The following is a 25,685-nucleotide window of genomic DNA, read 5'->3' as shown; positions in this document are numbered from 1 at the left end:
CTTAATGGTGCGAAAATGGTGCATAAAGCTTCTAGCTGGCTTAACTCTTGAGAGGGGCATTACTATTCAATTACTCGACTGCACAAGTAATGGCCAGTAACCCAAGGGCATTAGTCAGAATACCTAAGAAGCATCTTGTAGTTCACAGTATGCCGAGAACTTGCTTTAGGCCTAATCATTAATGGGAAAAGAGCAGGAAAAATGGGGGGGGGGGGGGGGGTACATGTCTTCAAAGCACTGGGTGGAGATTCATTTCCACCCTTGGATGTTTATATCATAACAAGTTGACGAAGAAATTGCTACGGGGCCAAAAGAGAACATGTATTCGTCAAATGCTCTCATGTCAAGGATCATTACCAATTGTGTGCAGACATTCTAACAGGCCAGGAAGAACTGATGATGATCCAAGAAAATTAAGGCTGAAATTTAGAAGTAGTGTAATCTCAAACTACCGGTGTTAAGATCTTGGGAAAAAAATGTAACAACCATTAGCATCTTCGTGTACATAAAATTTAGTCTGGTGACTACTGCTCATGCGCATATTATATCATGGGGGGGATGCAAGACAGCATCCCCTTACAACTTCCAAACAGCTTCCTGCTTTCTCCAGCTCTGAAGTGCAGTGGATTTTCGCATTTTCACCTGAAGACCTGAAGACAGCATTGTGCAGAAAATGCAGGCAAACAGGAAAAGATGAGCATCCCGCAGGGTACTTCAAGCAGTGTGCTTCAAAAGATGCTTAGAAATATAATTACATCAAGCTATTTAATGTCATGTTTCCAAGAAAGGCTGATATAGTGTTTACTGGTCTATATGGATAAACTCAAGCACATGCTGTAAAACCCAGAGTTGTTGGGTTTTTTTTTTTTGGTCACCACATTTTCTGTGGTCGGCAGTCAGTGCTATTTATGACAAGCGGCAGAGCAGTGGAAGCTAGTGACTAATCCAATATCTACTTGTGTGGCACAATGCGCAAACCTTTTTCCTGCTACGCCATCCCTGATACACCCTGCTTCAGCTGTGAACAACACTGCTTACAAAAGATAACTCGCAAAAGTTACGAACTGCAAAGGGTAGTGCTTATGTAGGAACTGTTTCCTTTCTTATTGTGCAGTAAGAAAGTGGAATATACTTGAAAAAAAACCTCAGATTGAACACTTTTGTGCATGCATTAGTACTAACAAAGTTTTATGGATCAAGCCGAAATGTATTTAAGAACTAACAGCTCCAAATCAATCACAGAATAAATGTTTTGTAATTAATGTTTAGATCAGTTGGTATAGCATAATTCATCAAGAGTAACCTGCAGGCACAAAAAGATGCAGGTGCAGAATGAAAAAGGAAAACTATTTCCTATGTGTAACAAACACTAAAGTTCTCTCTCTCTCTCTCTCTCTCTCTCTCTCTCTCTCTCTCTCTCTCTCTCTCTCTCTCTCTCTTTCTCTCTCTCTCTCTCTCATATTGTTTCCATGTCATTTTTCTTTCCCCTTACTTTGACTAAGTTCCAAAAAAATTACTTTAGACAGCCAAGATCAATGTTTTTTAAGATATAATTCTGATCAGTACCACCAAACTAGAATCATCAGGGGGGGATGTCTAATTTAAACTGAAGAGACAGGGGTTAAACAATCTGATATTACCATGCACTTTATTCCCTTATTTGTAAGGACTTACAAATGTGTTTTTTGCAAATTCCAAGATTTTATTGGAGGCTAAACTCAGTTAATAATTTCAGTGGTCAAAAACAATTTTACAAATGAGAGACCTGTTAAAGATTGATTCTTAGTTTGGTAATTAAAGGTTGAAAGTACAAAAATAAACCCAGCAAGGAAACAAGGATATGATTAGCCTTTTGAAGAGTACGATAGGCTTAAGTAGGATGACAGGTTTGCCCTGTATTTAAGACTGAAAACATTACTTCATTCAATATGACCAAACCCACAAAAAGAAAATCACTTTTAAACATAAAACAAACAATTATGACAACAATCAATATTTCAGTGAGCATGACAAGTAAAATGCAATGATGCAATTATATAACGAGCGTATAATTACAGTGTTATGAGTGCGATATTTAACGGGGAAACTGGGCGTAACCTGGCAACTTTCAGCCAGAGTCCCACCCCTGCTGCCCACCTAACAGGGCTGGAATGGAAGCGGGATGTGCTGGATATGCGCGCTGCGTCTGTTTCATTGCGAAAGTCACGAGAAGACTCCAGCCGGGCCGCAAAGCTGCCGCTTGGCTTGTCAGGAGCTGGGTTGGGAACGCGCCTTTCATTCTGTCAACACTGCCAGGGGGAAAAATGAGTCGGCTTGTGTCGGAAAGGCTGAAGTGAGCTGCAGTGTGACATTTTGGAAAAGTGATAGCTCAGCATGCCTGGATGTGTGTTTTTGTGGCAGCTCTGTGGTCATGCTTACGCAAGTGGAGGAATTCAAAGACACTGATATGCAAAAAGAAGTCGAGTGTGGTCAGAAATTGGGGGGGTGGGGGTGGAATGGGCTGGGTGGAACAACTGACCTAGAAGGGCCGCTTCTTATTTGAGCCTTATGTCAAGTGAAAAAAAAAGGGCCAATTTTGGGCCCTTGAGTAAACGGTATAGTGTTAAAAGACACCATGAACTCGAAATAAATACATTCCAAATTGGTAAGTTCACACTATTCACATATCCCTTACAGAATACTTTGGACATGACTGTACAAATATTCCCTAATAACAGGCTATTTTAAGGAAAGTCCTTGAGTATAAATTGGGCTCCTGTTTAAGCCCTCTTCGAGCAGTACCACTTCCTGTTGACTGGTGGTGTAAACAGTTCCCTAGCAGAACTTGTCTAGAAGTGAAGTGTATAGTTCCTGTAGTATTCCTACAGCTTAATTCATGCTATCTTATTCCAATTTGGTGATATATATATATCACCAAATTGGAATAAGATAGCATGGAATAAGATAGCATAAGATATATATATATATAAATATATATATATATATATATATATATATATCTCCATCCTACTACTAATTCTTTGTTGATGAAGGACCTCTGCTTGAAATGTTATGTTTCTCTGGAAACTACTAGAATTTTCAATAATCTCTACATCTCTTACTAGAGTACACTGCAGTTACTCACCTGGAATGTTCTCCTTTTTATTCCTTCAGCTTCTCTCAAAAGAGAAAATTTGGTACTAAACAAGGAAACAAAAAAGTGGCTTGAAAACCAAGCAGCAATGCATTTATAATTTCAGCTTAACTGTTCACTAAAATAGGGTGAACAACAAGCAAGAATGCATGCTGCACATTCTGCGGTAAAACACACTGGGTCACAGTGATGTCAAAAGTAATTTCATGTAAAAATATTGGATAGAGTTTACACACATTTATGCAGAAATGTATGCACACACATACAATGCATATCCTGTCCTCTAGTAAGATGGGACTTTTTCATTTGTGACAAAACCAGGGCAAAAAAAAAAACAAAACTCAGTTCATGGTACATATAAATAAATTAACAGACTTAAAAGAGTTGTTGAAGGGACCTCGCTATTGTGCAGTGATAACAAGGTTTAGCCACTGTTGATAAGAGTTGCTGAAGCGACCTTGGTGATGTGCAGTGATAACGGATAAGTGCTAGTGAGTTCACTGCCTAACATGTCCCACCTGCAGCCATTAGGGACTGAAAGACTGTAATGACCGCCACGCTATGACACTAACCAGACGTTTGTCAGCCTGCCTGTAATTGGAAAGCTATTCATAAATTTCCCTTTGCCGGCTTGTTTTTTTTAAGCGTCAGTTTTTTGATCGCCAAGGCTGGCCAGCGGCAGCTGAAGGTGTCACCGGAGAGAAAGCATGCCACTTGTTGAATCTTACCTTTCAAAGACCGTGGGCTGCCTCAGAGTAAACACTGCAAGGTGCCTGGTGCAAATCACGTGCTAAACAGGAAACTGCCACTAATTCTAGTCCTGACCAACAAAGCGCTATTGGGCTAGCAGTACTCTCCGTCTTCACCATACCTTGGAACATCAGGAGGTGTCCTCATAAAAAACAGGTGTTTATAATTGAACTAAACTCTTAGAGTTGGACACTGGTTTCATTTAGGATGATGCCTATATCTAAAGTGAAGCACAAAGCATGGCTGTTTGTGATGCCCAGGATATTCAGCCACTTGTCTTTGGGTTAAAGGCTCGTGTCAAATTACACGTGACACAATTACACGTGTCAAAGCCTTAGCTTCACAGGTCCTGGCGTGACTAATTACTTCTAGCGTCAGGTTGAGGAGGGCCGCCGCTTTGTTGGACCAGGTGCTGTGACTCCGCGGCATCACAGGCTCATGCTAAAACGTTGCTTAAACATCATAACCCGAAGTCAAAGTAAGCACGTCTGGAGCGGCGCCTCATGATTGGAGTGGGAGTCTCCCTCCTCTTCTGTGGATCGAAGCACCGTGACTCTGTTCTTCTAAGAACCCTCGTCTGTGACACCTGCCAAGAGACCTGTGGCTGTTATTGGCCTCATCACCAGGTGACTCGTCCAAGGAAAATACCGGTGGGCCACCAACTCCCAGGACCATAATATACAGTATCCCAGCCCTACAAGCCGGGGAGGTTGAAGCAGCTGCAAGTTTGGAAAACAAACAGCGCTCTATAGCTGTACAAAAGCAGGGAGACGGCCTTTGCCTACGTCGACAGCGCGATGTGTCAGGCTTTCAGATTTCTTCAGCCGATTTTGCAACACTGAGCCATTATCAGTAGAGCGCCAGAAAGTAGATATGTTCGACATGGTGCTCCAAAAAGGATCAAAGCGAGTGACATAAGCCAGCACACCCTTCAGAGAAGTAAGATAAATGAACACCGTGGGACAATATCAAAGGCCTGCCTGTTTGTGAGATTCTGATTAAAGCATTGAAGTTCTTTTTTCCCCCTCACTCTCCTTCCCAGTGGAAATAGGTGTTCAAACACGACACTGTTTGGGTTGGCCTGCTCCTCCGGCGAGGAGCTCCCCTCGGGGCTGCCGATGAGACCCAGAAGCGGTGATGCCGGCGTGCCGCAGGGCCAAGGACGTCGTGTTTTCACAGGGCTTTCCTGGACGAGGCTGCGATGCGCCACGATGACCCAAAGCATCATTCTGGACGGTCCGTTTCTTCCAATGTTTTATTTTTTCCCAGTAGGCGAGAGTGTGGTCGTGTGGTATCAAAACCCGTTCCTGCTCAGTGTTACGTCGAATGCGATAAAACTAGCAGCGCTGGTAAAGTGCACTTCTGGTGAGCCATGCTGTCCCCCTGCTCGATTCTCAGTATATCAGAACCAGTACTGAGCAAAACTTTGTTTTCATTTTAGCCAAAGCCGTTCGTTGAATATGAGGAGCACAGGGACTTTGGCTGTGGTCGGTCGCTTCGCTCCTGCTACTGAAAAGTGTTTATTTTTCTGTTGCTGTCAGCACGAAGGTGTTAGATAGTGGGCCCTCCTCTGACTGGAGAAGATGTCACTAAATAAGCCAGATTCGGCGTGCCAGGGGGTGAAGCTGAACCAGGAGGAAGCACACAGCGATATCAGCATGGCCAGATGGTGGCTGGGAGCAGGAAACTGATAAGTGAAATTCAATAGAAGAGTGATGACATTTTCACTCTTAAGAGCATGTGCAGGAAGAGGAATGAAATATGTCAGACATACCAGAAGGAGTTGACCATTTTTTAGTCAGATATCTAGTGCTGCTTTTCTGAACAGGTCAAGCCTATGAATTCCAGACAATAGAAAGCTTATAATAAATTTTCAGTCTAATGCAGGGACATACTTCAAAAATAAGACCATAAAATGATAAATATAATAACAGGTATGGTTAGGGATTGGTTTAGGGTTAGGGCTGGGCAGTACAGAAGTACTCTATATTACATTCTAAATGCAATATATCATTGCTCATCAAATTCTTAAACTCTTTTGTGATCCATCCTTAACAGGCTTAGTTTATTGGTGTCAAAGAGGATTACATGCCATTAACTAAATATACACAATACGATATGTTTAAGAAGGCAATAAAATAACCTGCTGTTATTAACTTTCCTCTGAAAGTGAGGCAGAACGATAATGGGCTAACATTGTGTTTTCAAAACGTAATATAAAGTGTCAAATTAAATGGATGAATTTAATAGTCTTTGACTTTCCAGCATAAGCACCGTACTTAAAGCTGGCAGACCGTCTGTGCACCTGTTATTATACATTACAATGAGATGAAACTATCTAAGGAATTTGGCGTGTCAAGTCCTTAGAAACTACGAGTTAGAAAATGAAGTAAATACACTGGCCAAAACACAGAACTATGTCAATAATTCACCAGTAAATGTCCTCACATAGTTCATAATATTTCTTCAGGCAAAACAGAAAAGCATTTTCAGATTCTTTGAGCTCTTCTAAGATGACAGAGTTCGGAGATTTCGTTATTTGATCAAATGCAGAAGGAATGAGAGCTAGAGGGAGAGAGAAAAAAGTGAGAAAAAGTGAGAGAAGCCGTCTTGTTGGAGACATGTGAGGACTTATGTGGGAGAAATGCTGTACGGTATTTACTCAGGTGGAATAATACACATCTAAGCGGGCCACTGTGCGGTGATAAAACAAAGAGGTTTCCAAAGAATGTGCTCTGTGCACTTCGAAGCCCAGTTGGATGGTCAGCCTTGACCAGCAGCAGAGGTTCGCGCAAGAGCCCCGGCCATAACTCCGTGGCCGCTCTGACGTGATATCACTCGTGAGGGAATGCGTGAACCCTTGCTCAATGCCCAATGAGATAATTAATCACAACAGGCGAGCCTTTGTCTTTTTTTTTCGCTCTCTGGTTAAGTTGGTCCACGAGTCTGCTATATTCAGGTGAAATATTCTTAACAAGACTGCACGGCAATGATAGCATTCGAAACGAACACGTCAGATTTGTGTCGTAGGCCGCAGCAGAGCAGGTGTACATTCCTCGGGAAGAAGAGCCAGGAACCCTTCAGTGTGCAGAGGTTAAACGCTCTGTTCACGTCAGTGAACACGTCACGTGTCAGCCAGAAGAATGATGGCTGCGGATGGGAGTAGCAGGAATAATGTCACGGTCTCGGAGAGTGGGCGAGACAGAATTCCATGGCTGGGGCTGATAAAAACAGGTGCACAGGGAAAAGCTAATGGCTGAGAGATGATAAAAGAAACGCAGCGGAAAAACACACGGGTAGGGCCGACAGGAGGGCCGCGTGTCCGGCACGGTGTTGGCGGGCACAGGGCTCAGCAGTGGCGGCTGTTGCTTGGGTCTGTTTCAGCCGCATGGTCGCGGGGTCTCCACTGAGGTAGCGCGTAAGGGAGAAGGCTCCGGACACCATAGCAGACCTCGAAAACCATTGACAACTGATGATTCTTTTGTTTCATAGAACCTTTTTTGTGACTTTGTGGTGAGCCTAAGGAATGAACAAAAATCATATTTAACAATTAGAAGCTGAAGATAAAAGGCCTAAACTTATGAACTAGGTCAGAAGATTTGCCTGCTTGAGACTGTATCTTGAGTTATGATTAAAATGACAGAATCTGCCATCATTTGTATCACGACACTGAAACAGTCTGACAAATCACCACTCTGTCCTCGAATATACTACAAGCATTCGAGAAGGGAGTGTCACTGAAAATTATAACACACCAACCCTGTTACTGTAAAATGCACAAATTCCCAGAAGGATTTTTGTTTTGGGTTTTTTTTTTTGGGTTCGGATACAAAGCAGAGCTTATTAGGAAGCCATATCTTACAGTGAGCAAATCCAGATGAGAGACACTGTGCTGCTGTCAGCCTGCGACCACAAACCCCTCAGCTCATCTATTCAGAGAATGCATCGAGTGAAAACACCAAACCCAGGGCCCTTAGAGATCAGATTAAGTGTATCCCTTTTCATCTCTTCTGAAAACTGTCCAGCACGTAGTTGAGATGATTGTTCGGAAAACCCTCGCAGCGGTTCATTATAGGGGTGGAGCAGAGGAAACCATTAAGTGCGGTAACTTCCAGGCATTCAGTGTTGGTGGCTGCAGCAGGTGGGGGTGGATGTGGGAGCGTCGTGCCCACTCGCACACTCGTGGAGTGCGCCGCCGTGGCCGGGTTTGTTTCCACTCCACTTTCAGCTATGAAGGTTTTCATTAGCTGCTTCTTCAAACTGGGGCCAATCATCTAAATATATTTGCAGAGAAAATGGGGAAACCGGATCTCCATTCCATCACTGTCCTTTGGATGGCACATCAACTGTGTCGCCGTAAAGTGATGGTTATGAAGTTACTTTCAGTTGCTTCTCTGAGGCATCTGAGCACAAAATGTAGGAGATGATTTGAAAATGCATGGTGTTTTCAGGAGGCACCACGCTGAACACGCATCCAGGAAGCTTTGGTCTAATTATTCAATCCTCAATGTTTTAATTAATTTGTCTTACAAAAGAGACAGGCTTGACATAGCCCACCATTTGAAATTATGAGTGTTAAGATGCATCAATCAGTGATCATCTCAGATACTTTTAACTGCAAAATCAAAATCAAGACATGGACAGCGTTCTATATGAGCACCCCCCCCTTCCCCCCACTGCAAAATGCCCACTTAACATGCAAAAAGATGCCTTTGTCCACTTTATGAATGAAGCTAAACTGGGGGGCCATATACCTTACCCCCCCTCCACCCTCTGCTTCCAAGTCTTTTGAAAATCTTTGTATGGCTTTCAAGGCGAGGTCACATGATATCTCTCCATGACTCTTTTCGAAGGTGCTTTCACCTTTGGTCAAGTGCTTTGAAACCAACATGCTATTGTTATTTTACTGGCCATGACAAGGACAAAGAGTCGACTGACCGACTCACACACACCAACTGTAACGTTATACGTCTGGGAATTTCTCCTCCATTTCTATGCTAAATGTGATCTTTGGACTGCATGACTGCCCACCTTATTATCTATACACAAACCAGGCTTATCGATACAGATCGTATTGGATCAACGAACCAAAGACAACCACCCGCTTTGTAAAGGAAATCGTATTGCATTGTAACCCTGTAATATTCAGTTAATTCAGGATTTCAGAAAAAAAAAAAGACTTGTTTAAACATTTTGCAGAGAATTAGGTGTAAAAAACAAATCAATCAACTAAAACAACTAATCTTTAAAAGTTTCCTATCAAAACCGCTGGCAGTAATGACAAAATAAAACTGTCGTGCGTGTTAAACTTCTTTTCCATCTCACTTCTGTTTACTCTTGTGCTGATAAACAAGGCCTGTATCACGTGTAGCAGCCTTCAGTACTAATGCAGAAGAAAGTCTTCACTTGTTAAAAGTTCTTTTGCAAAGACTGCAAAGTTTTTTTGTTTGTTTTTTTTATCTCACTTCAAATTAAAATACTATTTAAAATGGGAAAGAAATCAATTCTTATAGGTACTGCAATGTTTACTTTAAGGGAACAATGTGTATAAATTATTACAAGTTTATTGCTAAGTTTAAATGGACTTATATTTGAGGATAAGATATTATCAGCTTTTATGTTGCCTAGATTTTAACTCAGCAAGAACAAAAGGCACCCCAGGTTCCACGTGGCCTGGTTTATGATTAGTAGTGCTGTAAAACAACATCTTGGACTCAGGCAGGAGCAATTAAAGTGTCTGTTATTTCCTACCTAATAGGTCTACTGTATAATTACATATCAATTTTAAATCTCTTATAAAAATAAAAAAATTTAAAATTGCAAACACATTTGGTAGCATTGTACACAAGGCATGCAGCCCAAAAATCACACCATAGGCAGCATCATAGTACTAGATCGTGAACCCCGATTTAACTGTAACACACTGTAACACAATCAAAGGCGTTCATTTAATGTAAAAATCTTAAGTAGGAGCTCTGGGGCTTAAAACCAGGGCACATTCTGATACTGGTGCAGGCTTTCCCACATGCGCAAGCTTGTCCCATAGGCTTCCATTTTATCCTCACAGAGGTGTGAGATCACCGGATGGGCCAAACCGCATGGCAACACTGAAAGGGGGAGTACGAACGCTGACATCATAGTATCTATTGCTAAAGAGGGAAAAAAACAAGCAGGAGGGCGGGCTGAGGAGGGAGGCCAGAGGTTAGCACGCCTTCTGTGTCAAATGTGTACCGTGCAACAAAGGAGCCCCTGAGGCACCTTCCACAGGTGTGACCTGGATTTGATAAACTTAACTTCTTACCCAGAGTAAACAATGCCAAATCTGCCCAGGTGCACCTTTTGTTTGTGTGTGACTTTTGGCAGCGGTGCAAACTTTCGCAATGCGACTGGTGGGTGCAGGAGAAGGGGAGGGAGGAGGCACAACGCAGCTCAAGGCTCCATGAGCGGAGCTGATGGGGCAGATAACGTGCGCGACGGGGGAGTCGTCACCTCCAGCGTGCCGGGCGCCGCCATGCGGGGCAAAAAAAAAGACGTTCGCCCATGGTGGTGATTCAGTCGCCTCTGTGACTGCAGGACTGGAATCAAGGTTCCCGGTTTTGCCCTGAGGCTAGACATAAAATGGTTTTATTGCTATTTTTAAAGCTGTCAGCGTGTTATTAGCATGTAGTTTACTTTGCTTGATTCTTGCACACTGACGGGCATGGTTCGGGACTCATGTGTCAGGTCCAGGGCTAGCGTCTGACTGAGAGGAGGCATAAAAGGAAAGCACACTCCTAACCTTTATTTACATATATATATATATATATATATATATATATATATATATATATATATATATATATATATATATATAAATAAAAGTTGTGTTAGAAAGTAGCAAGACCCACTATATAGCATGTTTGATTGGCCAATGTCAAGAGCTCAGCTGGGCCACAATGCAGCTTACTCTAGTGAGTGGTCTAAATATTGAGCTTCAAGCTTCAGTCCCACATTTTGTAATGTGATTCTGTAACTGAGAGCATTCGCTATTCTTTATACAGTCTAAAGGAGTCCCAGCACACCGATCATGTCTAGAGTCCAGGTGGGAGTAACACTGTGGCGCATCGACAGGTCTGGTTTGGTCTGAAGGGCTGATCTGGTTTTTTAAAGCCTGACGGAGCTGATCCAAGCTTCATGCCACCACCACCGTCCCCACCTGAATGGTTTCAATATTACACACGCCACATTAATGAGCCTGCTTTTATTACGACCCAGGACTCCACAGAGGTACCCCAGCAACACTTTTGTGTATTGCAAAAGTTAAATAGCTTTCTCTGCATTGATCCAAGCATACCTGATGCAACTCTTGAAAAAACAGATATATACAGATATGCAGTTTTTAAATATACATATTTGGGGGTTTTTTAATAAAAAATTAAATGAATGTATATCAGTGTATCCCTAACTCTTATATGTTTCCTGCCATATAGCTGAATACCACAAACATCCCAATGGGGTCAAGCCTGTGTTAAAATTGTCTGCTATTCAAACAGCTTCTAAGGGAGTGGTATTAAATGCTTTTGTGTGTTTCATTTTAAACACAAAATATGTGCTTGATTTTAAAAAGGGGGAAAGGGAGAAAGAAAACAAACATTTTGAATGCAATTTGTCATCAGAGGAAGCACTTTTGGAAAAAAGGGGGGAACTGGAAGATCCTGTCAGTATAATATTGTTGATACATAACGCTGTTTTACACTGATGTTTTCCTGTTCCTCATTTATAAACACAGGAAGGGGTGAACTAGACAGAGCTTGATTCACACCTTTTTTGGACTCCGTTACAGTGGTTTCTCTGAATATTTGTAAAATTGACATGCTGTAAGTCAGTCTTTTATCCCAGGAACACTGGCTTATAACATTAAATTGCTTACAGAGTCAACATTTTGGGGGGAGAATCTGTGGAATGTGCCTATACTTGCTGGCGTACATCTTGTGATCTTATAATCACAGCTACTGCTGAGGCAGGTAGGGGGTCATGTAAAAAAAAACATGTTTTGTAGTCTCTCTTGACAAATTGCGAGGATATGTATATCTCCGCTCAGTCACAGTGCTGTTTTGGTTTACGTTCCATTAACCCTGTATTTATTTGTCCTCATGTTGCAGTGGTATTGCTTTATTAAAACCATGTAAGGCTGTTACCATTTGACCCATGTGACATTTAGTGTAAGCAGTCAGGCTAATAAACACTTAGTCCTGTGTAAGGGGTTGAACCCCCGTATGAGACCCTTCTGCCCTAGGTTCAGGACAAACAATGTTCTTTCAGAAGACAGAGGAGAAGCCGACAAATGGCAGTGTGTCAAACGTTTTTAAGAAACAAAGGTAACAAAGGTAATTCATTGCTCTAAAGGTAATTCATTGCTCTAAAAATTCATTGCTTTTTTTGCCTGGTCTGTTTAAAGTATTATAATCAAACAATACAAAATACTATATTATTATATACCATGTAACAAAAGCATGGAATTGAAATAGTAATCATTTGAACCATTAATCTAAAATCAAATAGTGGCTATACATTCAGGGGTGAGCTACTAGTTACTATTTAGATATTCACTTCTGTCTTGGATCTTGTGTACCCATTTTACACCTCAGAATTTTATACGATCAGTCTTTTACCTGATTCCTGCTGCAAGCATTTGTCACAGAGCTCATAAACTTAACTGACATCAGCTCTAGTGTGATAGAGGAGGAAATATGAACTTAGGAATGATTTGCTTCTTACATGTGTGTGTGTGTGTGTGTGTGTGTGTGTGTGTGTGTGTGTGTGTGTGTGTGTGCGTGTGCACGTGTGTGTGTGCGTGTGTGCATGTGTGCACGCGTGTGTGTGTGTGTGTGTGTGTGTGTGTGTGTATGTGCGTTTGTATGTGTGTTGGCACATGGGTGTGGGTTGAGGGGTGGGGGGGGGGTCTCAAGGCTCCCCAGCCTGACACAGTGCAGATTTTGTTCCTGTCCTAATGAAAATTACCAAATATTTCGGGGGGGAATCCCGTTACGTAGCACACGGAGTGCTGTAATAACGTACTCACAGTCATTTTCCCGCTGCGGTTGGCCTCCTCACGCTCAGCCAGGGCTCTCAGGAAGTTATCTTTGAGTTCTTTTCCTGCACTTGCCAGGGTCCTGGAAAAGTCAACAATGAAAAGGTTTGAAATGTTCCTTAAGAAGACTTTAAAGCCTAAAATGTTCTCTGTTAAAGTTTTTTTTAAAGATGCTCACACTGATGCTCACTGTTTTTGATATTAATTTATTATAACAGTAATTACTCCAACCCAGAAGACATGTTCCACATTTATTTTCTATAGTCACACTAGTTCCACATTTTACTTCAAAAGACGTGAATGAATAGCTGCAATAAGGAGGTAAAATTCACTTTAATGAATTTAAATATTATTAGTTACATACTGCATTTACAAAAGGATCTTGTGGCAACTTGAAAGTTAAAAATGTGGTTTAAAAAGTCATTTATATGACGAAACTGCAGAACGGTGACTTCTGGGAATGTGAAAAATATGTCAGGCTCACAAGTGCCTTAGCATGGAACACTCAAAACGCAGCCGGTCTAAGCCGAACTGTATACAAAAACAAGAACTGATTTATAAATGTTAAAAAATGTGAACTGTCTCAGCAAACAATTTCAGTTAAAAGAAACAATAAATGGGAATTTACAGATAATTAGTCACAGGGGGAAATGCTATCGGATGGCTTGTCTCCTCTCACCCATTATTTAGCTCGATCTTTCGACGTGTTTTGGCTCAGCGCCACGCAAGCAAAGCTCTGGCATGCTCCAGAAGCCACGGCACCTGACAAAACACTGGTGCTCATCTCGCCTCTTTCACAGGACACCACCAGCAGTAGCGCCCTGTCATTCACCCAGTGTTCGCCTTGCTCAACTTTCATAACGTCTGCAGCATACTTGCGGAACTGTCTGCTTGCCAGCAAACAGGTATTTGCGAACTTGGGTTTACACACTGCTCTGTGAGGTGCACGGGAAGGTGAAGAGGGTAGCTGGGCACAGCGTGACCTGTCCAACCTCTTAACAGCCTACATCGCATTCAGATCCTTTTTCCAAGAATATGGGGGACGACAATCACCGAGTCGACGTCAGGAGATGCTGAAATATGACCAGAGCACTTTGAATGATGTATTTTATCATTCAAACTCTCAGCTGCACTCTTACGAGCTATTCTGTAGAGCTGTGACTTTGCATACGGTCAGTTGACCATTTACTTTACCGCCCATTATGCAAATGCCCATGAACACAATAGTCAAGTGCCCTGGCCAAAAGGCTAAATATTCCTAATGAATTGCCCAAACCCCTCCTCCCCATGGGGGTAACTGACATCCTCTGCTGCTCAGCTCAAGTTACAGAGGGACAGGTAGGGGGGCTTTTACAAACAGGGCTTACCACTTAGAAAGGATTTAGCAGACCACGATGCGCTTGGGGCCCTCTTCTGTTTATTCTGGATGATGAAAAGAACATGAGGGGAAAAGGTCTAAGTAAATGGAACACACACTTGCCATTTATTTGGCTAAAATGACTTGGCTGCTTGTAATTCATAAATGTACATTTACATGCCAATTGCTGTAATGTTAGCAAGAAGCAAATGTGTAGCCTTCCTGTGCAAATGGCACAGGACAATATGAAGACTAGCTATGCTGTCCTTCTGTTTTGCAATCATATTAAGATGACCTTGCCTTAAAAAGTGTGGCATATATCAGTATATATTTCATATGAGCCTGACTAAGATGTCACAAGTGAATTACCAAAAGTGTTGTAAGCTTTGTGTCAATATTGTGAAAACTGACATTATTCATTGTGAATATTGATGTTACTCATTGTGAATAAGCTAACATGTCATGGTGGCTAAGTAAACAGTGATGGCTGTTGACTCTATCACTACTTAAATCGTCATGCAATGTACAGGCACTCAATCATTTATCTCCTTTAGCATTTATGCAGACAGAAGTGGAAAGCTGGTGACAGCCAGCTACATGTGAGCAGCTGGGTTGGCTCTCATTATGTAACAAGTAATGAGGAATAATGAGGCCAAAATTAGCACACCTCTGGGCGGAACCCGAACCCAAGTGGTTCATTGTTCACCGTAGGCTAATGTCCTCAACATGGTCTTTGAAACAGTCCAAGAATTTTCCAGTTGATTCAAACTGTTTACAGAAGATCTGAAAAATAGAATGTCAAAAGCAATCCAACAAACATTTGGATGGATACTTCTCGAGTATGAGTTTGAATGATGATTATATGGTACATATGGTTGTTTCGTGGGTGTTTTTACATCCAGTCATCAGTTTTCGACCAAGCAATCCATGAAAAGCAATAGCTTTTCTAAACAAATCAGTCCTCTCTGATATGTAATCTTAATTGCAATGTATGCTTCAATTGGGAAAAGCTATTGTTTACCACCATTAAAAAGGACAATTATTCAGTAATCTATTTTCCTAAATTTGAACTCGCTGTACAACTTCTGGGTTCTGTCGATATCTTACTTATAAGGAAACAATCAAATCGGACATCTGTGCTGTGTTTGTATTTCAGAACGAGTGTCAAACAGATGTGCTTTAATTACAATTTTACATAGCAAATTGGAAAGTACACATTTATTCGCTTGCCAGATGCCACAAATGCATGGGGGGGGCTTCTACAAAAACATAAGTTACGTCCAACAAAATTAACCGCACCATTCCTCGTATCCGGCACACTGCTAGCGCTAGTTCGTTTCGGGCAGCGTCGGTTTAGCTACGTGCGGCGGAGATGGAGACGGAGATAGCCGCGCGCGTTCCTGCGTTTGATTACGCCTCACCGCGATCCGATGCGGCTCTGTCAGAGCGGATCTGAGGCTTTCATAAGAAAACAGCAAAGTGCAGGAGAGCGCTGAATAATAACAGCCAAACGTGTCTTTTTATGTAGTGTATGGAAGAACAAAGGTTTGGGGAAATGGTTTCCGGCGGATTGGGTTGCTTAGTGAAGCAGGTCTCAGAGCAACTTACTCAGCCCCTGCTTTTATAGGCCTATGATAGATGGTGCTTAGAAGACAAGCCTAAGTAGCCTTGAAATATGGTGTTGATTGCGCATAGAGCGCCTGGATATTTACATCCAATTTAAGGGCGTTTTAGACATAAGGCATGCCACACAGTGTCAAATCAAAGAGTGAAGTTAAGTTAAGTTACAAAGTGTGTGTGTGTGTGTGTGTGTGTGTGTGTGTGTGTGTGTGTATGTGCGTGCGCGCACGTGTACCCTGGGTATTCGTCCTCATTCCAAAAGTAATTTAGATTATATTAAGAAATACATTAACTTATGATAGCTATTTAAGCTTTGCCCATGAATTCTGTGTTTCTAAGCATACAAACACTGGTTAATCGTCAATTCAGGACCACAAAAGAAGGGAGTTATTTGGGCTAGCCAAGAGCCCACTGAAGTAATTAATCTCAGTGAAGGATAATAAAAAGAGCTTTTTCTCAAAATGGATTTCAGATGGCCTTTACATTTGATATACAACCCTCCAGTGTAACTGTCACAATAACAAAGGAAAGTAAAAAAAAAAAAAAGTAAAAAAAAAAAAGCACATAATGACATTATTAGCACGATGGAAAAAAATGTCAAGAAACGACAACAGAGAAGTCTTAAGAGGGTTTGTGTCTCACACCACAAACGTCCCTGTAATTCTATGAACGAACCAACGCTTTCCATTCTCGTAAAGTGAAGGGTTCCCTGCTGTAAACCAGCTCCAACAGTGCACGTTACACTTTAATATCAGTGTCCAACCCCTGTCATGAAATATATTGGTCCTGTCAAAAGTGCTTAGCTCAAACGGTCGCTATTCCAGATGGTTTGAGTTCCAAAACTGTTTTGCGGAAACTCCCTTGTCTTCACACACAAGACTGAGATGTCTTAGGATATAGTAGTATTGTATAAGGTAGCTTTACAGGACAGTTATCATAAGACATGTAGCCTGAACATTCTGGATAGAAAATTGCAACATTTTCATTTTTACACATGCTCAACACCCACTTCATTAGACGCATTTGTTTATTAGAAACACCTTCTAGACAGACAGTTACATACTGTAGCCCACCTATTGTCATGCACATCTTGTGTTACATCATCCAGGTCTTTTTCAGTGGTCTGTTTCAGAGCACAGGACCACTGTTGGCTGGGTATTTTGGGTCACAGGCTATTCTCAATCCAGCAGGGACATGTGCCAAATCTCCAGCAACATCACTGTACCTGAAACACTCACAGCAGCACAACACCCTCTTCCATGGTAATCTCAATGAGACTACCATGTCTAGAGACTACCATGTCTTAGAGTAGTCCACCACCCTTACTATATCCAGTCAGAAGTGGTCCTGTGATCAGAAGAGTGTGACTGACCAACTGCACAAGGCAAAAGATGGCAATTACAGTCTGTAATTGTAAATAAAATACACTAATGAGATTGAGAAATTGAGTTACGTTGCCAGTGAATGTAGGCACAAGGTAGAGCTGCAAAGTGGGTAGTAGGTACATACAATAAATGTTCTTGCATCCTTGTGTTCTTGCCTGGCGTCATCTTCCACTGACCAAGCTGTATTACCAAGAACAGCTGACGTGCCCGGATGCGTTCTTGCTACACTCCGACAACAGAGGGTGCGGTTTGTGACTTGCTGACAAGAACGAATAGAAAAAACCTGGCACTACAGCTTATGGTTTGCTGTTACATACATTTGTCTTAGGTTTTTTTTCTCTTGTCTTGTGAACATTGAAAGTTCCCACCGGTACAATGAAAAGGCTAGCCCTATTAGCAACTTAACTATCAGAGAACTCGTTTATTTAATTTCCGATACTCCTTTGGATATTCCGTGGGGAAATCAGCTGAGCCCATTGTGCTGCGCAATACATGGATAGATGTCCTCGGTTCTTGTGTTCTTGCGAGTTTGTTCTTGCAAGGTAACCTCTTAAGACTGTTCATTCCATGAACATATGTCCAGTGTTCATGCTCTGGGTATTGAGAACCACCCAGTGATTCACATCATCTTCCCTACAGCTTGATTCAGGTAAAGTGCAGAGCGCTGAAAATGCTCCAGTGTTGTCAATAAGGGATACACAGGCATGTCTGTCTTGGGTTCTCATATTGGAGGAACATGGTCTAAAGTTAGTGAGCATGCTCAACCTGAATCAAAACATATCAAACAGTCCAAAACTTCGACACAACATCAAAAATGGACAAGTTTAGTTGAAAACAATGTATCGAGTTCACAAGACATTGACAACTGTTTGTAATTACTCCGTGCTTAAGCTCAGTGGCAGATCTCATTTCCCTGGTAGCGGCAACTAACTGGGAAAAACAAGCAAGCCATGCATGAGGTCACCTCCACCAAAGTGACTGGTGCAGTGGTAACGGTGCTGAAATGAGCAGTTTTCCTTAAAGCAAAGGGCTCATGATAACAAGCCAGAGTTTAAACTGTCTGCATGTGTCTCACAAAAATGTCCTCGGCCCACAGCACCCCGAAGGCCATGGCAGCGGCGATAACACTCTTTCCCTCTCACCTTCTTTCCTCATCAACAAAGTGTGCGTTCGTACTACTCTCAAGGCAGTAGTAATACCGCCGTAGTTTTAGAGAGAAATTGTGAGCACGGAAAATGAACCTGTGATTTCTTATGACATGCATCAGAAAGCAGCCTAGACCCACAAGATAAAAGTTGCCTTGAAATCTTGAGGAGAAAGTGTCATTGAGACAAAGGAAAGATTTTCCTTTTCCATTTCCAGGAATGGAGCTAGTCCCTCTACCTTCCTGAATTATTATTAGGCCGATCAAAGGTCTTTGGTCTGCTAATAGTGCCGGTGCTTAAAGTAATTTAAAAAAAAGCATCTTTCCCTACTCTGTACGCTTGCATTGTAGCTATGGAGCAAGGGATTGTTCTCTTGCTTTTTTCCTTTCTTTTTTTGCCCTTTTCTATGTTCACATAAACTGGAACGTGAGGAGGGGATGTAATTTATACCAGTCCCTGGCCAGTGCCCAGAATGGAATCTCATGGTGGTGAAAGTGCAGGGGCAGTGCATATTTGAAGACTGGGAGCACACTTCATCTTCGGCGTGTTAGGAACTGCTGCTGGGTCGCGGAGGCCGAGGCCCCAGTGTAAACACAGGTGGCAAGGAGGCGCACAAATGGGGTTACCCCCAAGCAGTAGCAAGAGAAACACGGGAAGTCACGCTCTGAGAATGTAAAGTAGCAGCACAGAAACAGGCTGTCTTTACGCTTCCCTTTGGAATTTGACAAGTCTCTTCATTAAGGCTCATTTGAGAGGATTAACCAGGCCTCAGCTATAACACAGTGGTCGCTGTGGCTAATGATCAAGTGTAACAGTAGAGCCATTTGTGAAGGTGTTTATAATTTATCTTATCTGTTGTTATTGTGACCTGAGAGTCACAATTATAATCTGGTATACCACAGCTGGATAAAAAATACACTCTTGTGTATAGCAGTGAAAAGTGAGCAGCCAGGCACAACTTATTTTGTACTTTGTAGGCAGATTCAGGTGAGAGACCTGAAACTGAGCCACTGGAGTTACTGTAGTTCATATTCAAAAGAAGATGGAATCTATGGCTCTTAGTACAACCCCCCACCCCCACCCCCCTCTGCAGTGTCAAACAGGAAATCATAAGGTCACTTTGAGGGTAAAGACAGAATTACAGTTGTTTTTTTTCTGGAGTTCACACTGGAATTCACATTTGGGGTTTTCACTGTCTGTCAGTACAACCAACGTATACTGAAAGGTTAGTGTGACAGTCAAGAGAGTCTAGTGACCTCAAAATGTATCTGGAAAAGAAGCAGCCCAGTCCTGATATGGACCCTCCACCGTGCACCTCGCAGTCTCTGCTGGGGGTAAACAGCCTGTCACTGCAGCCTGAGGGTGCGTGAACGATCTCTGGGCGTGTTTACAGCCGTATAAACAGCATGTTACTGTGAGGGATGTTCAGGGAGATAGGACCCAGGACAGATTCATGGGACCATCTTCCTCCCACAGTAATCTTTCAAACAGTTTATTTAGCAAATGGTTTGGCATCTCTTGTGCTCCGTTCGGATGCTCAGTGGCAGTTGAATACATGTATAAAGTGAAAAACACTTATCCGCTGTTGGATCCCTCCGTTTGTTGAAACAGCAAGCAACAGTCCACTAAAGGTGAGGAGCTGGTGAGAGTGGAGATGTGCAAACATTTGGCAAAATGTTAATCATTAATAGTCCGAAGTGTGAAGAATAAGATGTTTTTCTTCTCGCTGAAAACTCTCTACGTGGGGTGGCGGTGAGTACTGCCAAGTTTGAATACAACTCGCTCCTCTCTTTTCTCAAACCTGAAAAGGCTGAAAAAAATAGATTAGCATCTCAAAACAACACAGTTTATAGTCACAAATGTCCTCGGTTTTTCTTGGACAGGTTGCATCAGCTGATGCATGATGAGGGTCAGTTTATTCCTGGTCATCTTGCTCTCTGCTCTCTCGTGCACACTCCTTCACTCTTGCATGAAAGTCCAGGATAAACAGGGTTCAGAAGGAGCTGCTTGGTTTGGACAGATGACCACGACCATGAGGAGGCCAAAGTTCCCCATAAATCCTCCCACCTCAAGCAGATGTTCGGCTGGATCTTATACAACCTTTCTACATGTGGACATTTTACTCAAAACAGGTTTTGCATGATGCTTCACTTTTAAGGCCTTCTGGCATGAAAATGTTATCTGCTAATAGCAAATTCTTGGTGACATATCAATATATGACCAAAATATAACCTCGTTTTGTCTTGCTACTTTTCTCACGTTCAACTTACTATCTACTTACTATGAAAAAAAAGAAGTAGAACCAATAAGCTAGTCACGTTATAGCACGGCTGAAGACCTCTGTGACTGAGGCCACCCAGTAAAATAAACAACTTTTTATCAACTGGTGGACAAAAAGTGTTTCCTGTTGCGCTCGCCAGCTCTGCACTGACTGACACGTTCAATAATGATTTATCTTTTCACTGCTCTGAGGCTCAGTTTTACTATCTGTTTGTACAGCTGAGAGGAGAGGCAGTGTTTAACGCCTGGAATATAATAAATTAAATTTAATACAGCACATTGCCCTGAGCCCTAATTTTCTGCTATTCTATCACCTGTGCCAAACAAATTTGATACGTACCAAGTTCTAATTATCATTAGACGGCTGCTGTCTCATCTTCCACCCCAAAATTCGCTACGGCAAATAATTTCGACCATTATTGATGAAATGTCATTAAAATGTCATCCATCACTAATTTTTGGCTTTGTCCATGTTTTGCAAACAAATTACTCAGCAATTGGCTAAATTATCCCCAATAAAGGGATGCCTGAAAAAGAACAACAACTGTGGTATCTCGATATACAACAGATGTGTTAAAAATCAGATCAGTTGTCTATTAGGTTTCTTTCAAAATATAATAATTTTTTTAAAAAATCAACATTTCTGAGCTCTCAATGGCCCAGCAGATGGCAACGTTCAAATAATATGGTGATTTCTAAAAAATCAGCATTTACAGTACTTGGGATATTTTTCCTGAGGGTACTTGGGGGAAAGGAATCTTATGGAAAATATTATTTTGGGCTGTCGAACGTCAAGGGAAATTCCACACAGCATGACAATTTACTTAACTCCTTTTTTAAAAGTCCTCTGTCACCTTTGATTAAATTGAGCCAAATGTATCAATTACACATGTTGTACTGCATGTTGTACCTGGGCCCCTCATTACTGGCCCTTCATGTATGTATTAGATGGAACCCTAAACAATACACACAGCTATCATTTTTAAAGGCTCTACAAATTATACATTTAATAGGATTAAGGGGAAACTTGATCTTTTTTTCTGTAACATCAATTTGCATTTTTTAAAGATTTTGAAAAGTAGCTTTTCTCCAAGGTTTTCATAGTTTTTACTACGAGCCTTTGTAAAGGTGATTGCAGGGGCTACTGTGTTTTGGCACCTGTGTCGATTATTGGGTTTTTAAATCCAAATCAATAATTATCATAGGTTATGAATTGAACATCAAATGAGACGTGAGGCAGAGATTTGATGTAAGAATAGCAGCCAATGAGAACGGCAACCAACAGACGGCTATCACATAAGGTCACCTTGGTAGTTCGATCATGGTTTCAGATCAGGCATCCTATTCATGAATATTCCCTACTTCTGACTGAATACAAGTGCAGCTTTTACTCAAAATCTTAAGATGTACTCCTTCGTTAGACACAGCCATGGGCCTTAAGACTAATCTGTTCTGCACATGTTGGCTTTGTGATTTTAGATTCATCAACTTGTAAGAGCTTCTATTCATACTGTAGCTTGGTGGCCATTAACCACTGCTTAGTTTAAAAGTATGAATCCTAGATTGAACAGCGATTCTGATCATTGGCACACTGCAGCTCCCAAGGAGATGATATTCTCACCTTTCTTAGATTTGGTCTTGCATTTTTTATTTAATAATTTGTATTCTTACAATACAGCAACATTCACTCTGAATTCCTATTTGTCTATTTGCAGAATTTAAAATTATATTCAAAATTATCTTTTGCTTATATTAGTTTTTTGATCGTACACTCATAAACTAGGCCATTACTCACAATTGTACCATTTTTTCAGATTATGTAATAGAAAATAAAATAACCTGGCTAATTAGCACCATTCATGGTTCTTCCTTCATCTCTAAACGTCCTGGTAAGCTTCCCCACCTATGTTCACTAAAAGGTGGTTCTATGTCAGGCAGTGGTGCACACAGAAGTGTTACACCAAAGACAATCCTCATATTTAACACAATACCGGCAGGTCGCTGTAAAATGCATTATATACATCCACCATTTGTGAAGGGGCCAAACTACAAAGTGGATGATTACAGTCCTGTCAAGTATCTTTACGGAGAGTGGTTACATAATGCGAAAAACACTTCCACCTCTGCACTGGGATATCGTAGGCTGAGTCATGAGTCATCAAACAGCACAGGCCTCGGAGTCCAATGTAAAGTGCATAGGGGAGGCGGCCGAATATAGGCCTACTTCCGCATGGTCGCCAACTACTGTAACAGCTTGTGATAAAAAAGAGTTTACAAAGGAGCCCAGAGACTTAGCTGCGGGTAGGTGGTAGTGGTGGTGTGAGGGCATGGCTGGATGAGGGTTAGGTGTAGCAGCATGTCCATGAAACAGAACACCTCGACCAAAAAGGCGGCTTACATGACCACTGGTACAAAGGGAGGAAACAGCTTAAAAGTAGAACAACAAGCCAACAGATGGTTTCATTATTGAACAAGAAGAAAATTCCACCCATTTTATTGTTGAATGTGTTCAGAGTGTACTGCCAGTGTGGCAGACAAATCACTCAGTTTCAACATTGATATACGTTCGATGAGAATTAATCGGTTACAGAAGTAGAGAACTGTGTGGTCAAGCTCTAGTGAGTCCATCATTTAGTTACATGTGGTGTTCAAAATGATCACAAGAACACTGGCCTAGATGATTGCAAGACAAACCAAACCAAAGTCTTGTCATCTGGCAATCAGATTTGTAGTAATTCAAGGGCCCTTTGAATTAGGGCTTTCAAATTAAGGCAGCAGTCTTTCTTTTTGAAGCAGATTGAATTTTAATGTATCAGTGTTTTCAGGAAGTGACATCGCTCTAGGTCCAAAAAAATACCTGCATGTCCAAATTCATATGGTATAATTCAACTCACTTTCTATACAGTTTAAGATATATCAAATGGCGATTTTTAAAACTAGGGCTTCACCAGGAAAACAATTGGTAGCCTATGTGTAAGCATGTACCCACCATAGATGGCAAAGCTTGCTGTTTTTTTGTCATGTTTAAGTTCGCCAACAATATTAAAAATCCATCCAACCCGAACACACTTTTACAGTAAGTCCTGTGTGAAACTCGCAACTATGCCCAGTGGTTTTTATTTCCTTTACCAAACCATAATACAGATCAGCTTTAGCTGACAAGCTCCCCCATGGTCTCCATCATACCCAGAGCAATTCTCCGTGCTGGTTTCGTGACAACTGTCCTATTGCAAAAAACCTAGCTTTCAGCACGCCAGTGTATTTCTGCAAAGCCAAGTTTCACTCAGAACAGTTTGTGGCATGTTCAGGTCCAGCAAATGCATTCAAGGCGTGTGCAGGCACACGCTTCATAAGAACATTCGTTCCAGACTGGACCACTGAACTGTGAACCTCTATCACGAAAGCCGATGTAGGAGAGTTTGCCAAATTTTCAACACTCCTCAGTGCAAGCGAGTTGAACAAAAGAGAGCTGGCTTTTAACTCATATTAATATGGATGTTGGTTCAGTTGATTTCAATGTAGGACACTTCAATGGTAAACCTCAGTGCTAAAAAGTGGGAGTACCATAATAATTATGCAACACACAACTACATTTTTGCTAAGGTTGATCAATATGACTGTATCCTGATGGAAAATGGTTTAATATTTTGTAGCATATTTATAATTTGCATTATAAATCTACCAGATATGAAATATGGAGACTTAGGCCAAACATTTCATCCGGTTGTTGCTTGAGATGCCAGGTCCCTTGCAGCAAAACCACCAAATGATTATTCACGCAAGCTTACTTGACTGTGCCCTGTAAACCAGGGCACAGGGTCCAATTTCAGCCTATGCGAGTGAAGGATTAACACTTGGGTGCATATGTACAGTTTGTGTTCGCAGCAGGGTTTTACTTGGCTACAGCAGGATAGCCACCGAGTTAAAGAGGCTAGAATTTGGGAAAGCCTTTTTTTGGAAGGAGCAAAACAATGGACAAAGAGCATGCTGTGGTAGCTAACTTGCGGGAGGATCGGTGGGCGGCAGTGGTGGGGGGAGCAAATGTGGCCCCCAGGGCCCGGCACGGGCACGCGAGGTCAGGACATCTGCTGACATTTACAGCTGGGAGAGGGCCAGGCTGCAGGTTCCGGGGCTCCTGCCAGGACCTCATATCAGGACTGCGCAAAACCGCCAGGCCCCTTCTTGGCTCCGTGAGACTTGCACCAGAGCCCTCGAGACCTGCGTGACCTTGCACTTTTTGGTGCATGCCTAGTGGCCATAGATTTGAGAATATACTGTGAACTGTAAACTTGGAGAGAGAGCCTTCAGCTGATGTTCGAGTCTAGACACTATGTTAGTCTAAACAGAACGAGAATTAGTATATAGACAGTATGTTTAACTGTTTGTTTTTGTCTGTGTGTTCAGAGAGACAAATCTGGGTCAAAATACAGAAAAGTTCGAATTCTAACCCTACAGCAGGATAGCCTCTGAGTTAAAGGACAAATCTACATTGAAATATATATTTTTTAAATTTGTTATTCAGTGTCATTGAGACAATAAGAGAAACACAAAGAAAAACAAAGAGAGATTGAGAGTAAAAGAGAGAGCTGGCGAGGACAGGGCCAGTCATTCAAATAATCCCTGATCTCCATTTTAATCACAAAAAGAAAACCTGGAGCTTCCTGTTGTCCTTGATTCAGTCCGATCATAACTAAACATGGAGCCTCCGTTCACCCTCAAACAGCCGTCGTTCATTCAGGCGTGCCTTTTCTTCACTGGGTTAAGGATTGTGTTTCCCACAAGTCTCTCTCAGAGGACCATCTTTTCATTTGTTCGCTTTTGCGATTTGTTGGCAAGGTACCTCAGCAGCAGGCTGTCAAACGGAGAATGTTATATACTAGCCTTTAGCAGGGTAACAAAAGGGCAACATGTGATTAGCATTCACAGCACAATCTTCTCTCTTGCC

General features: G+C 41.8%; 1 protein-coding gene across 1 annotated transcript in view; it reads right to left on the bottom strand.

Annotated features, from left to right (window-relative positions):
• cfap299 (cilia and flagella associated protein 299) overlaps positions 1–25,685 on the bottom strand; it is a 54,399-nt gene that overhangs the window by 24,534 nt on the left and 4,180 nt on the right. Inside the window, exon 3 of the mRNA XM_027028634.3 lies at positions 12,945–13,035. Coding sequence (XP_026884435.1) covers positions 12,945–13,035 — 91 coding nt within the window. The remainder of the gene's footprint in view (positions 1–12,944; positions 13,036–25,685) is intronic.

The sequence above is a fragment of the Electrophorus electricus genome, chromosome 5, assembly GCF_041902795.1.
Source record: "Electrophorus electricus isolate QZ-2024a chromosome 5, ASM4190279v1, whole genome shotgun sequence".
Lineage (NCBI taxonomy): Eukaryota > Metazoa > Chordata > Actinopteri > Gymnotiformes > Gymnotidae > Electrophorus > Electrophorus electricus.
The sequence above is the reverse complement of the archived record's forward strand: the minus strand, read 5'-3'. Positions and strand labels throughout refer to the sequence as shown.